Genomic DNA, 16288 nt, shown 5'->3' with positions numbered 1-16288 from the left:
GGAGAAAAATAGAAAAAAAAGGGAGGAAGGGTAGGTAGGGAAGTGGGGAGATAGCTGCAATTTTTAAACATGTATCCGTAAAAAAAAAAAATCCTTGCCCTGCGCATGTATTTCACTCATTTCACACTTGAGTGAGTACATGGGCTACGCTAGCAGCTATTTCCAGCTACATAGATGCTGAGATGCATTGCAACCCGAACCATCGCATTGTAACATTGCTGCAGTGAATATAACTGCATTGATATGTCATAAATGTAAAAATTTCTGTGAAAAAAGTAAACATTGGGCTCAGTACATGAGCATTTTGTCTACCAGTGGCCCTTCGATTAGCATGGCTCGCTGGTGTAAACAAGACATTTATCGTTGCAATTGAGGTTTATAAAAGATGTATTTAAATGCATTTGTGGAGTTAAATATGTTTTGTTGAATGGAGGATTCTGGCTTAGTAGTAGGACAACAGCATGGACACATATAAAACAGGTCACTTTCAAGTTCTGGAACGCTGATCCAGTAAATTAGCAAATTTTTGACAATTTCTTGCACTCAGAGAGGGCTCATCTACCATACCCATTGTTATTTGTCATATGCAATGAATGGCTCCTAAAAAGGATTAGATTATTACTGGAATGATCAGTAGAGCTCCTTAAATGGTCCCTTTACTGTTTATGAAGATTCATTTATTCTTTAAATGAGGTTGATGTGTTCAACTTTAATGCGCCTACCGTTTTAGTTTATCTGGGTAACTCAAACGTAATTATATAGCAAGTTTAAATGACCATGGAGTAAAAGAGAAACAGAATCTTATATAGCAGAAGAGATTTTTAAACTTAATCCACAATCATTCAAGTAAATGAAATCTTAATCTGCTGCAATGATTTGCATGCACTTGCACATTCTGGTATAAACTTGTTAATGAATTGGCTCAGTAGCTACAGATAACTACTATAGATATGCTAAGAAGAAACAAAAAAGGTTGACAAGCTTAGTTGAAAACAAATTATTTTTCCCAAAATAAAAATCTTTGTGATCTAATTAGATGGCTACTAAGAGGAGGTGGGCCACAATTTAGCATCTTGATGTGTAAACACATTACCTTACAGGCGCTCATGTGTTTGGCTGGAGGGAGTAGTCTTTTGGACAGATGATCACTGGCCCCTATTGGATCCTCTTCAGATAAAACTCCACCTACTAGCTCCATTAATACAAGGCTAGCTCAGAATACACAGGATAGTTCTCAGAAAGGTTGAAGCAGCGCCAAGCAATGATAATGTTACTAGATAAACATTTGCAAAGGATTCTAGGTTAAATGTCAGCAACCTTTTAAGCCAAGTTACACTAAAGAAACGTGGCTATATTCCTTTAAGGCCAAAAAAAAATATGGGAGGCCAGGCTTGGAAGGACTGGAAGGTTGGCAAACGCAAGAGGTCCATCAGTCAGGTAGTAATCCAAGGTTATGTCTTTGCTTACAGACGACTGAACACGTTGAACAAGTGTGCATCCATGAAACTCGATGTCAGCCTCCAAAGGAAGAAGGTAATATACTTATTTCATTCTCTTTTTACTATCCTTACAGCAAAAAGGCAACTACCTTTATATTCTGCAGGTTTGCTGAGCTTTACTTTGATGGCAGTATATCTAAAGCCAACATTTGGCTTTAGATATACAGGGCCCTCTGATTCCCCCTGTCTTGAATTGTATTGTATTGTAATGTCTACCCTAATGTTGTAAAGCACTGCGTAAACTGTCGTGCTATATAAATCCTGTATAATAATAATAATAATAATATTATTTTATTATTATTTCAGGTACTTATATAACGCTGTCAATTTACGCAGCGCTTTACATATATATTATACATTTATATCAGTCCCTACCCTCAAGGAGCTTACAATCTAAGGTCCCTAACTCACATGCATACATACTAGGGCCAATTTAGACAGGATCCAGTTAACCTGCCAACATGTCTTATATTATATTGTATTATATTATTATATTGTCTATAGTAGGGAATGTGTCCCTACTATACTGTCCCTGTGTCCCATTGGGGAGATTTTCCCTCTTTTCCTAGTTTGAGACAGGAAATGAGAGGAAATGTCTTCAAAGTAGGTGAAATCTTCTTCTAGGCAGTTGTCACATAAGTGTCCCCATTGAAAGATTTTGCCTTTATTCCTATACTGGCGATGGATCCAAAGTTTAGATTTTCCCTTTCTTTTTAGATTTTGTTCAGTGACAATGTTTTTTTTTACAGTGAAGTACAATACCAGTGAACGCAAATAGTGTGAATTGGCCCTTACTGTACTATCCAAATCTATCCATGTAAAAAAACATTGATTGCCTCCAAAAATGTTACATAGTTTATTAAATACATCAGTAAATAATACCATATAAAGTGCAAATATCATCAGTGCCAAACCAAAAGATAATTCACAGTAGCGCATACAAATCTTTACTAAATGAATACAAAATAATAAGTAAAAATAAGAAAAAAATAATTTTAATAAATGAATCCAGCAAGTACCATGGACTTTATAATTTTTTTTATATTTTTCCTATTTTTATGTTTTATTATCAGTTTGTATTGATTTTGCAAATTTGTGTATGGTTTGTATCAAGCACAAGTATCACTGTCATGTTTATACTACGTTTGTAGCAGGATGGAACACATTAATTTCTATCTTTAAATAAGCCTTCATGTAAACAGTTCTACAAATGTAGCAAATTGACTAAACTATATGTTGTATCATGAAACCTATAGTGATAGTCACCATGATGGCCTAAATTCTTTCCTGTGTCATGGTGCGTTTCTGTAAAACATCACTATGAATCCTGCACTTATATAAAGTGTATATATTTGCGATCCATCAGTTAGATTAGAAAAAATCTGATAACTTTGCAGATACTAGTAGACATATTTAATAAGTACTTGCATATTGCAACTGATATGTGCACATTGCATGAACTAGAGAAGAATATTTAATTCAAAATCTATTTTTCAAGCATTTCTCCTGATCTGCTCATGGGAGGGCTATGACCTACAGGAAGGGGGCTTTGCTAGGGAAACATTATGGAAAGTGAAAACCCTGCAAGAACTTTTTTTGTGCTTTTCCCTGCAGTTTAATGAGTCGGAACCAGGTTGTTGGACAAACTGGGTGACAATCTAATATCTGTAAGCTACCCACAGGCAGATTGAGCGGAAGGTTTTAGGGAGGGGGTTGCACTAGCAACTATACAAGTTAGTAAACCTCACTGCTATTGTTTGTCCACTGATAAGCCCATAACAGAGACAGCTGCATGGCTCCCCTTACCTGCTTAATGAGCTAAATGGATAGCACCAGGTGACCACTTGTTTTTAGTCTAAGAATGTGTCACCTCATCAGCACCCCAAGTGGCTTGTCCAAAGCAATTTTAAGGTTCGCTTTTAAGCGACCTTTTGAAGCCACTTAAGGACTCTTTCCTCAGGGAACAAATGACAAGTCACTTATACAAGATGTGATAACTAAAATTTCTTTTAAAAAAACCTCTTGATGTGCCGATGACCAACTCTGTATTGTCAGATCAATCCCATCCATAAAAGTCAATGGAAACCCCGTCAATCACTTCAGCCCCAGAAGGATTTACCCCCCTTCCTGACCAAGACCTTTTTTGCGATACAGCACTGCGTTGCTTTAACTGACAATTGCGCGGTCATGCAATTTTGTACCCAAAAAAATTGACATCCTTTTTTTCCCACAAATAGAGCTTTCTTTTGGTGGTATTTGATTACCTTTGCGTTTTTTATTTTTTGCGCTATAAACAAAAAAAAGTGACAATTTTGAAAAAAATGAATTTTTTTTTTGGAATCTCTGAGGACTTTACTCTTTCAGAACTTGCAAGAATCTTGTGAGCCCAATTTGTTGTAGTGACTGCTAATTAATTCTTGTTAATTGATAAGCAAATGGATAACATTGGTTTCCTGATAAATAGCAGTCTTATTTCATATAGAAGAGAGCACCATTCATTAGCAGACTAGAGGCACACACATCAAGCATGAATTACATTTTGTATGTGTGCTTTTCTGTCTTTCAGCCAGAGCTGTGATATGACAGATGGAGTGCACATTCAATTCAAAATTTACAATGAAATATACTATTTTAACGTAATTAGGGTATATTTATGAAAATGATCAATTTCTGTTTATTAAAGGCTTGATTTGTACAAAGGTGTCATATAAAGGTGGCTGGTAAGGATGCTAATGGGAGTGAAGATGTTTTACTTTTTAAAATCAGAATTTTAGAATATGGGTGTGAGGTTATAATACTTGCTAAGACAATATGATAGGTTATAAGGCAGAACCAAAAATGTAAACTTTCCTATACACGTCCTATCCTACTGAAATTGATTCTGCTATCCAACAGCCAGGATAAAGGATGCAGTGATACAGACATGTAAATTTAGAGCTTCAAAACACCTATATGAGGTGCTAAATTTCTGAAGGGATATCATTTGTAACAACATTTAGAATGTTGATTGTAGGTATACTGTCCCAGTAAGTCCTGATATTGAAAGTTTTCAGGAAACAAGTATTTAAGGATCTGCATTAGGCTCTGCTGAGAATCTTGTAATGCCTTACAAAAAATTTGAGAGTTACCCTAGGAACCGAGCAGTCGGATCCTAAGCCTGACTCAAGAGTTGGGAGCCCTTATTTTAACCTGTATGGTTACTCTGTAATTTTATGCCTAACAATTTCTACCATTGATCCCATATTTCTTTTTAAACTGTAATGCCTTGTTTATCTTTTTTGTATACTCTGTATGTCTCTCTGCTAATAAAACTGCTAGCTGGCTGAAGTCCTAAATGTAATTTTATGTGCATAAAACAAACAAATTCTGTTAAATATTTCAGAGTGAAGATTCAGATGAAGAAGATCTTTGCGCCATCAGTGACAAATGGACGTTTCAAAGACTCAGTCGCCGATGGTCTCGGGTGGATGACATCGATACACTGTTCAGGAGATCGGAAACTCTTGGGTCATCCGGGGACATGAAAAACACAACAAGTAGTGAAAGTGTATTGACCGATCTCAGTGAGCCCGAGATATGTTCTATTCACAGCGGAAGTAGCAGTGGAAGTGACTGCAGATGTTCATATGTTGGAAATAGTGCTTCTCGAGAGACATTTGAGTGCAGTGACACCATGTGTGTGCCTGACTCCAACTCAGTTAACCTTTTACCTCCATACTGGCCAAAGGAAATCTCAGACAGTAAACTGAATGCAAAGACAGAGAAATCTACTCACACAAAAGCAAAGAATCTTCTGAAATGCATGGGAACCCTCAGAGGCAAAGGCTCACAAGGTAAATTAAAAGCATCAATAAAAACTGGAGGCTTAATAATTAGTGAGCCTATCATGCGAATGGAGCCAGAATCCCTAAAATCTATGAACTTCATTCAGATAGGTAATGGATTGGACTCTTCTACAGACCTTAAGGTAACTGGAAATGTGGATTTGAAATCAGAAACAAGGCCTGCTAACGAGAGTGCTTCACATATAAAGGAGGTTCGTGAATTAAACAAGCGATCCGGTATGTACCTAGAGGATATTGATCTGTTCTCAATGGCTGGGATCCGAGCTAAACCTGGTCAGAGTCATAAGAGTGAATTTCATTCACAAGAGGATTTGGTAGTTCATATTCCAAAGGACCATAAACCTGGTACATTTCCAAAAGCTCTGTCAATTGAAAGCCTTTCTCCTTCTAATAACCTCTGTGGGGTGAACTGGCGGGGAGAAAACATATCTCTAAGCAGGAAAAAGGGACTTGGTGTAAAAGACCCAATAATTGCACCCTCTCGGTGTCCAAGAGGCAGCAGGCTTAGTGTGTATGATAATGTTCCAGGCTCCCATTTGTATGCCAGCACTGGTGATCTCATGGACTTGGAAAAAGATGATCTTTTTCCACATTTAGATGATGTATTGCAACATATTAATGGACTCCAGCAATCTGTGGACCACTGGTCGAAGGATGTAATGCCAGAGCTGCAGGATGATGATTCATCAGTTGTGGAATCTGGAACATCAACTTTCCATTTGCCAAATCCGATGGCACTAGACTTTGAAGGGAATTCAATTTCTGATGGAAGAACAACGCCAAGTGATCTGGACCGGGATGCTGCATCCCTTATTGAATCTGATACAGCAGGGACACGAGAAAGAAGAGATTCTGGAGTGGGTGCATCCCTTACAAGGACAAGGTAAACTCTTTAACATATGCATTGGTCATTCACTGATATGTGGAACTTCATGAGAATTATCTATATATATTATCCTGTACTAGCCCTAGTATGTAATTTAGCATCAATTATAAATTAGTACTGCTAACTGAAAATATGTTGCTGTGCTAAAAAATTTAATTACATGTAGCTATGTGAAGCAGAATTCATTGTTAGAGGCTATTTTTGATTATTTTCCATGATAGCAAGTGATTGCATGGGTGCGTGTGGCTCTCAAATAGGTGGTTTTGCCCTTATTTTTTTATTACAGTAATGGATCTCTGTCTGGTTGGTCATCTCAAGTGGCTTCAAATAGTCATATGCTGTATTGTTTGACAGTGCTACATCCAGTTTACATATGAGTAGCTGGTTATGTTGTTTAGTGACAACTTACTATATCAATATAATTTTTCTTTGCAATATTTTTGTGTTCAAGGCGTCTGCGATGGCACAGTTTCCAGATCTCTCACCAGCTGAGCCATTCACTAGCTTCACTTCAAATCAGTAACCAGTCTGCTGGGCAGCTCAATTTACTACAGAAGTTCTCACTGCTTCGCCTGACAGCCATTATGGAGAAATATTCCATGTCAAACAAACATGGCTGGACCTGGTATGTATAATTGTGTATCATAAGCACAAGAAGTTTATAGTTTTATATTAACTGTGCATTGTCTAAATGAGTGTATTGATTATCCAATTTTTAGGTCTGTACCAAAGTTTATGAAGAGGATGAAGGGTCCAGATTATAAGGATAAGAATGTTTTTGGGGTACCACTGATGGTCCATGTGCAGAGAAGTGGCCAACCCTTACCACAGAGTATTCAACAAGCAATGCGCTACCTTCGCAGCAACTGCCTAGATCAGGTATAAAGTTTAAAGTGTGCACTTTCCTATTCAATATTTGGTCAATGATGTGTCAATTTGGTGGAAAAATTTGAAATATCCACCAAATATTTATAAAATGTCTGCTGATCATAAGAACATAAAAGTATTTTTAATATTATAGCGTTACTGGGGTGATCCAATGGTGATTTTCACCAGGCTATAGCAAAACAGTGACACAGAAGAATCTACAGCATCTTTGCCTAAACAAACTATGAAATACTGTATGGTAGCTTGAAAGTCTGTTTATTCATACTGCAAGAAGTCAGCAGTTCACATCATTTAGCATGGCTGCAAAGGATAAACTAGTTACATCCTCTGTTTACTTTTTCAGATCTTACAATAGTTTTTCTACACTATATATATGTTATTCAGCGTTAGTGTTAAAGTAGAATTACAAGCTAACACTGACTAGTCTTAAAAAATGTTCCTCCCACTACCTATCCTTCCTAAACCTGTCCAAAAAAAAGATCTATATACTTACCCTTTTTTAATCTGCTCCAGTCCGGTCACGGGATTCCGCAGCCCCAACTCCCATGGGCCAGGGAGCATTCAACAACACCATTGTCGGTCCTCACTCCTCCCCTTTGTTGCCACCATTTGGAGGAGGGGAGATGGATTTTTTTTAGGCTGGAATTACACTTTACGTTAGCAGTAAATGTTCATACCCGTTTCCAAAAAATATTGTTGAATTATAAAACATAGAACACTTTTGGTTAATATGTAGTATATATCATTATTCGCTGTTATATTATTTTGTAGACTGTATAATCATGTTATGGCAACATGTTCAGAAAAGGTACATTTATGGGTTGGCAAGACAACTGGAGAGTGTTCTCAGTTTCTTTAAAGGAACAGTAAGGTGGTTTTCTACAAATATTCATTAGTTGTTATAGTTAGACTGAAACATAAATATTTTATAATAATTTCCTTTTGAATTCAGGTAGATGTGAAATATTGCATATTAATATTAACCACTTCACCCCAGGAAGATTTGGCTGCTGAATGACCAGGCCATTTTTTGCAATTCGGCACTGCGTGGCTTTAACTGACAATTGCGCAGTTCTGCGGTGCTGCACCCAGACAAAATTGACATCCTTTTTTTCCCACAAATAGAGCTTTCTTTTGGTGGTATTTGATCTCTGCGGTTTTTATTTTTTGTGCTATAAACAAAAAAAGAGAGACAATTAAAAAATTCAATATATTGTACTTTTTGCTATAAAAACTATCCCCATTGTTTTTTTTAAAAAAAGCTACTTTTTTTTCTGTTTAGGCCGATATGTATTCTTCTACATATTTTTGTTCCAAAAAATCGCAATAAGCGTATATTGATTGGTTTGCACAAAAGTTATAGTGTCTACAGGATAGGGGATAGATTTATTATTATTATTATTTTTTACTAGTAATGGCGCAATCTGCAATTTTTATCGGGACTGCGACATTATGGCGGACATATTGTACACTTTTGACACTTTTTTAGGACAATTGGCAGTTATACAGCAATTAGTGCTATAAAAATGCACTGATTACTGTAAAAATTTCACTGGCAGGGAAGGAGTTAACACTAGGGGGCAATCAAGGTGTTAACTATGTTCCCTGTTTGTGTTTCTAAATGAAGGGGGAGGGGTCTGACTAGAGGAAGTAATGGATCGTGGTTCCTAGCAAATAGGAACACGCAATCTGTCTCTCCTCTCATAACAGGGAAGTGTGTGTGTTTACACACACACTTCCCTGTTCTGCCTCTCATGCTCATGACAATTGCAACTGTTGGCCACGAGCATTGGCACCCCCGCTGTGCAGCTGGCACACCTGCTATCACGATCCCAAGGGCCGACTTATAGCTACGACAGTTTGCGGGATCGTGCCAACCTGCCGCAGTAAAATGACGGAAAGTGGTTAATGTAGTCCTTTACCAGGCCAGCAGGCGGAGCCCTTAGTTTCTTTTTACATGCTTTACAGCTTCTTGTAACCAGGGTGCTGTAAATAGCCTATGAACAGAGATTAGTAGCCCAGTCTGAATAAGTCAGCTCAGACCAAAGTTTTGCACAGATGGGCCAACCTGAAAGGATATAACTACTGTTACGATCTCTCTATGGAAAATCCATTGTGCTCTGGGAATCTTTTGTCATGTACTGTTTATTTGTAAAACACAGAATGATATAGTAAAACAAATATAAAAATATAGTGTTAACTTTATAAAACTGCACATCATATTGATCCAAACCATTATAGTTTCTCCTTAACTCAGAATATCTCTGAAGTACTAAAACTGCTTCAGCCTCCTAGGTGATAATGCTGCAACCATTGTGTAAATCTCTAAGTGGTACTTATATTTTCAAAAAAACATGTCATATGAGAACGTTTGTAGTGTAATCTTATTGAAAAATATAATTTTTTCCTAATAGATTGAAAAAAAGATGTTCTTTTGCTTCCTAACAAGAACTGATATGCAGACTGCTAGCTTTGATGTTCTCAAAACATAATGCAGTTTGTGGCAATCTCAGGACAGCTAGAACAAGGATTGCTTGGTTCACTGTCCTCCCACACAATGTAATTTTAGATCTGAGGTCTTGGGAGAGAGCATGTAATTCCTCAGAGACGGCTGATTGTGAGCAGCCAGGGCTGTATGCTCAGCTTCTGCCTTGCAGATATTGACGTATATTCATATACATATGGAACGGGCTGCTCTTTTATCTGTGAAAATATATCTAGCTAGTAGCTGCTCTGACATAAAATGTCACAGTGTCATAACAAATAAATAGTGCTATTATTTCACATAAAGTATAACTTTTGTGGATAACGATTTAATTTTTAATTGCTTATCATCATATTTTAGCTCATACATATTGAACTATAATACTTTTTTTAATAATGAAACATTACCACTCATGCACCCCATTGCAAAGTATATGTATAGCTTTAGGCGAGTAGAAGTGAAGTTCCTTGGGCCCACCAGAGGAAGTGGTTTAATATTGCAGAGGCTGGCAGTAAGGTGACCATAAAACACTGTTCTACATCTCTATGTGTCACTCCTCCATGATTCAGGGGCTCCCCATAAAGACCTCCAATAGATCAGTTGGACTGGAAGTATGTGTGTCCACCTGAAACCCGGATGCATTTGTCAAAACCTGAACTGTCCAGGTGGCACCCCTAGTCATGAGACTGATTTAAGAAAAATGAAAGCAGAACCTATAGGCCTATGGCAACCCATCATTCTTTTCTTTGGGCAAAAGCTTTCTTTTTTGCCCTTAGGTCTCATAACTCAAACCTAAAATAGGGTGCATAATTCTGCAGCCCTCCAGAAATTTATGAGATCCAGCTTAAGGAAAGGTTTAGAAAGTTGTAGCTAGTGAAATTTTGCACTATATGGAACAATAAATAAATTGTTTTAGTAAGATAATGATGCTGATTTTCTAAAAAATGTTGCCATTCTAACATGAGGGGTTTACTAAAAAACAGTAATTTTAGAGCTATATATAATACTTTTAAAATTGTAGCATTCCATACATTGACCTGGAACAAGCATGCAACTAGCAAAGCCAAAATACCAGATAGTCATACTGGTTCTAGATTTTCTATAATTTTAGACTTTTATATATCAGTAAAATTATGGGAGTTTTAGGCTTGGGTCATTTGTTTGTTCTTTTCGAGACAGTGGGCTGAATGTGAATGGAGGAATTTTCCCCGCTGTGCTTTTGTATTCTGACTGCAGGGACACTTCCACTGTCAGAATACACTGATCAGCACTGCAGTCAATTAACTGAAGGCACTGATCAAATTTTCCCACATTCCCGATCAACAGAAGTCAATCATTAGATCAACTTCTGTTGAGTGGGAATAGCCATAGATGGATTGAAATTCGGTCAGTCCCTGCTGAACTGGACAAATTTGCATCCATCTATGGCCAGCATTTGTTATATCCACCTTCCTATTCCTTTCTGATCATGAAATGTTTGTGCTACTTTACACCCCTTACATTCACATACATAGGCTGGGAATAAAAATTCTAACAAAGAGTTTACAAGCTCTTGGAATGTTGATGTTTGATCTCCATCTGCATTTTAACTCATAGCTGTCTTTTTTTCTTTACTGCTGAAGATAAATGCTGCCAGCTAGTAAATTGTGCTTGGACAACATGGTAATGGATAATGTTTACTTTATCCACAGGTTGGCTTGTTTAGAAAATCCGGTGTTAAGTCTCGAATTCAGGCCCTTCGCCAGATGAATGAGAACTGTCCAGAGAATGTAAACTATGAGGACCAGTGTGCGTACGATGTGGCAGATATGATGAAACAGTTCTTCCGTGACCTTCCAGAGCCCCTTCTCACAAGTAAACTGGGAGAGACCTTTCTTCACATCTACCAATGTAAGTGCCCAGTCTCTAGACTCAAATATTAGATTTGTATTTAGTTAAAATGTACATGAAAACAGGTGAGTAGAGTCAGCAGGTGACCTGAAAACAGCCATTTGAAAGGCCTAATTTAGCCTTTCTCAACCTTTTTAAAATGAAGGAACTTTCTAAACAACTTTCTGATTTAAGGGACCCCTGCTAATAAGTGCTGTGTCTATAGCTCCTGGCACATTAGTGTGCTGGTCATGGGAGAATACTCCTTACATTTGGGGTCATTGGTTAGAATCCACCCTTAGCTAAGATCATTGGTGTCAGTGGTTACTTATCTCAAGGGGGAAAAGTTGCTCAGTGCACAAGGAACCCCTAGAAACCTTTGGAGGAACCCTAGAGTTCCACAGAACTTTGGCTGAGAATGGCTGGTTTGGGTCTTATAGGCAGAATAACTGTCCCTACTTCACTAAAGCAACCAAGAGAAGGGCAGTCTGTAGCTCACTGATATTGTACAGCACTAAAGATATGCCTTACTACTTACATTTTCACTGGCAAATTAAAACATCAAAAACATCAATTATCAAAGTCAATGGCTTATTGTTTTCAATCTTCTATTGTCCCGACAGTCTATTAGATGTCTGATAAGCTGTGCAGGCAAATGCCAAGGCTTTGCAAGGCTAAATAATGATATATTTATGTATTAGCAACAAATTACTATTGGGCAAAACCCATTCTTTTTTTCTATTTAATGGTAGTACTCACCATTGTATGCAGATTCCCTTCAAGTTAAATGACCATTCCATGGCTCAAGTATAATTATTCATTGCATTTATTATTCACTTATCTGTTTTTGGAAACAAAAGCTGTCTATAAAGCTAACCTTTATTCTTATCTTGTCTTTTTCAGACATGCATAGGAGTTGTGTTTACTCAGGAGTTTCTGAGCCATTGACAGTCAAAGTGATTTACTATATAGACTAGTGATTAGGAATTCTCTCATTTTTCATTGAGCCGCTTCCAGAGACGCCTGGTGTTTTTTTTTTTTACTGCCTCTAAACGCCCCTGCATATTAGCCTATGTGTCCATGCACACATAGGCTTTTTAGAAGAGTTTAGGGGCAGGAAAAAACACACAGCCAGTGCATCCAGGAGCAACAGAGTTTTGGCCCAAAAAAATGTTTCATGCTTCCAAATGAGTGTTAACGCTAGCTGCATTTAGTGCTTGAGTGTTAATTAATTTCAGTGGCCAAAATAATAACGTTTAGGAAAGATAGAAAAACATCCAGTGTGCATGAGGTCTAATTTTACAGAAATCGAACTTTAGTGCATTCACATGGTTCATTGGATCCATTTGCTAAAAACCTGAATGTTGCTGTAACCAGAGACATCTCAGTGACTGAATAAAGCCACAGTCCATGTTAAATGACCATTAGCAATCACCTGCACTTAGGGGCAAATAGCGTTCATGTTAGACTCCATAATCAGCTACTCTGCCTCATGGCCACCGTGTTCTCAATGTACCAGGAAACCCTTCCTTACGCTGCATCCTGGGTCCTATCCTGAAATCCCGCCAGCAAGTGAAAGAGAAGCTTACGTTAAAAGAGAGACATGCAGAAGTAGTTACTGAGCTAAAACTCTGGACTTGCTTTTGTCGAAAGGCACGTGCTGGAAAACCAGAAACCAATCGGTGCTCGCAACCAATGGCTGTGGGCACTGATCAGTGTATTCTGGTGGAGGGGGGCAGTCCCTCTGTCAGAGCACAAAAGAACAGTTGGGGAGATCACTGCACTAACATTGCATGTGTTACTATAGCAATCTGTCAGGCTTTTTATTCGTTCAGCCAGCTGGTTTGAACGAAAAGAGAAAAAAAACGTTATGTATGTACCGTGTTTAAGGCTAATGTCACGTACACATGACAGGTTTTTCCATCAGAATAAACTCTGACAGTATTTCCGACGAAGTTCCACTGAAACGGACTTGCCTACACACGATCACACCAAAGTCTGATCGCTTAGAATGCGATGATGTACAAAGGGACTAGAAAAAAGAAGTTCAATAGCCAGTAGCCAATATCTGCCCTTGTGTCGTTTTTGGTCCATCGGAATAGCATACAGACGAACGGTTTTCCCGATAGGAATTGATTCCGTCGGAAAGATTTAAAACATGTTCTATTTCTAGGTCTGTCAGAATTTTCGAAAAAAAAAGTCAGATGAAGCCCACATGTGGCTCCTGAACTACAAGCTGTGCACCCCTGCCTTAAAGTATAATTAAAGGCAAAACTTTTTTTATTTTTTTTGTTTTGTGGATGGATTAGAACACCTGTCAGTTTTTATAGCTGTCTGTGCCCCGTTAGGGAGATTCATCCTCTCTGTTTGTCCTGTTTACCATTATCATTTAAAGTGAAAGTAAAAGAAAATCCCAAATTTGGTTGTCCCCAGAAAGGTAATAGAGAGGACATTTTCCAGTGGGGACACTAGTTCTTGTGACCTGGGGGCCCCTTAATTTGCAGAGATTTCCTCTTACTTCTTGTTTGGCAATTGGACAGGAAGTAAAGGTAAATCTACCTAATGGGACACAGATGGCAAAAATAAACCGTACAAGGGTTATAACCCTCCCTCTCATTCAAAATGAAAAAAAAAAGTGTTGCCTATAGTTTTAATTTAACACATTTCCATTGCTTTGCCTTAATACCCTTATAGCCCTCATGTGTCCCTTTTAATTGAAGAATTTCTCAACATATGTATTACAGACACAAGGCTAAAAAAAAGAAAAACAGATTGACTGTTTATGACATCATTTACTAGTTCCACGCTACATGCCTAGCATTAAGTAAATATCTGCATTTCTTCTAACAGAGCTGTTGATATATTGAGTTTGATGCCTACATCTACATCACAACCTGTACAGATCACCATTAATTAAACTTTCACATAACAAAAGAAGTGTGAGACAGCACAGTGGCTGGATGTCATACTTCTGGTACCTTTTTTATATGTAAACTACAATTGGCTCCAGGTGGATTTCTGACTACACACAGCAAGTCACATTTACAAGAATTACATGAATACAGTTTTTTTTAGGCAGAGACGTCTGACTGCCTTTTCACGTACATACATAAACGACAACCAAACTTAAAAATTCACTTAAGTCATTTCAATACCTACAAAAGTGGCTGTAAATGTGACTGTTACCATCTGCCACACCACCTGCTGGTACAAGTCCATACTGTTTTGTACATGGCCACCCTAGGCTTATATGGTTCCTGGTGCAGAATTTTAGACAACAATTTTCTATCATCATATGGACATTAAAAGGTAATTTATGCACCTTCCATGTAATGGCTGCCAGCGGCAAACTAATCTAAAGAGTTATGCCGCGTACACACGACCAGACTTTTCGACGGACTTGGTCTGGACTGGAATCCGTCAGACAATTCGATCATGTGTGGGCTCCAGCGGACGTTTTCTTCCCAAACGTCCAGCGGACCTAGAAATAAAACTTTCTTCAAATCTTTCCGACGGACTCGAGTCCGGTCTAATAATCCAGTCATCTGTGTGCTAGTCTGACGGACTAAAACCGACGCTAGCGCAGCTATTGGCTACTGGTTATGAACTTCCTTATTCTACGTCATCATGTTTGAATCCATCGGACTTTTGGAGTGATCATGTGTGGCCAAGTCCATTTGTTTGAAAGTCCGGCGGACCTGCAAAGTCCGTCGGATTGTCTGCTGGACCAAGTCCGTTGAAAAGTCCGGTCGTGTGTATGCGGCATTACAGGTTCTTGATAACAGGACTTTATGTAATGAAAATGCAATTGTCAGTGACATGAAGCTTGCCCTTAAAAACGTTTTCTGCATTTGTGGTTTGATTTTTTAACCTGCAGTGCAGTTTAAAATAAGAATGGAGATTTCCTTTAAATAGTGTTAAATTCTCAGTGTTTTTTAGCCTAACACATTGGTCTGTTAATTTGGAAAAGGGTGTATCTTGCCATCCTAGACTATGTTGCTGTGTCTTTCTGTTGATGCATATAGTGTAGGGAGACACAAATCTAGTCCCTGCATGCAAGCATGGCACAATAGACTCCTGCAAGCGAAATGAGCCACCTTGCAACAGGACCCCTGGAGCAATGATCATGGCACCAGCTTAAGCCCCCTGACGGTATTCCCGAGCCAGACTCGGGGCCGCATCGCTGGATCCAGGAGGATGTTTATTACCTTCTCCCTTGGATCCAGCGATGTCCCCGTGCTGTACGAGCGAGCCGTGTCTCGCTCGATCTATCACGGAGCCGAACTCCATGCCCTGCGAGTGTTGCGACGCACGGGAACGGAGATCAGCGCCAAATTCAAAAAGTGAAACACTCACTATACATACAGTATAATGTAATCTTACAGATTACATTGCTGTATGTAATAATTTCACATCCCCTTTGTCCCTAGTGGTCTGTCCAGTGTCCTGCATGCAGTTTTATATAATAAAAACTGTTCTTTATGCCTGGAAACTGGAGATTGTCCATAGCAACCAAAACTGTCCCTTTACATCAAAAATGATTTTAGACCAGCTAGAAAACAGCGATAATATATTGTAATCACTTGCAGAATTGAGCGATAGCGATTTGTGGGGAGATCCGTCATCAACTACTGAAAAGTAATGACAGTGACAATTCTGCAACTGAGCAAATTTCAGTGTTTTTGATTTGATTACATTATTGAATAATTTTTATTATTGTTATATTATTATTTGGTACAATTATTTATAATTATTTATTATATTATAATTTATGATTTCATTTTTCAAACTTTATCATACCCGGGATGTCTGCTAG

The 16288-nt window shown here is 38.2% G+C and overlaps 1 protein-coding gene across 6 annotated transcripts in view; it reads left to right on the top strand.

Annotated features, from left to right (window-relative positions):
* STARD13 (StAR related lipid transfer domain containing 13) overlaps window positions 1-16288 on the top strand; it is a 427146-nt gene that overhangs the window by 401989 nt on the left and 8869 nt on the right. For all 6 annotated transcript variants that reach the window (XM_077484116.1, XM_077484117.1, XM_077484121.1 and 3 more), the window contains 5 exons: window positions 1470-1533; window positions 4882-6227; window positions 6682-6855; window positions 6950-7109; window positions 11295-11493. In XM_077484116.1, the coding sequence (XP_077340242.1) occupies window positions 1470-1533; window positions 4882-6227; window positions 6682-6855; window positions 6950-7109; window positions 11295-11493 (1943 nt within the window). The remainder of the gene's footprint in view (window positions 1-1469; window positions 1534-4881; window positions 6228-6681; window positions 6856-6949; window positions 7110-11294; window positions 11494-16288) is intronic.

This window comes from Lithobates pipiens, unplaced genomic scaffold (genome assembly GCF_037356315.1).
Source record: "Lithobates pipiens isolate NorthernLeopardFrog02 unplaced genomic scaffold, aLitPip1_a1.2 Scaffold_16, whole genome shotgun sequence".
Lineage (NCBI taxonomy): Eukaryota > Metazoa > Chordata > Amphibia > Anura > Ranidae > Lithobates > Lithobates pipiens.
Note: the sequence above shows the minus strand (reverse complement) of the source record. Positions and strands in the feature narration are given on the sequence as shown.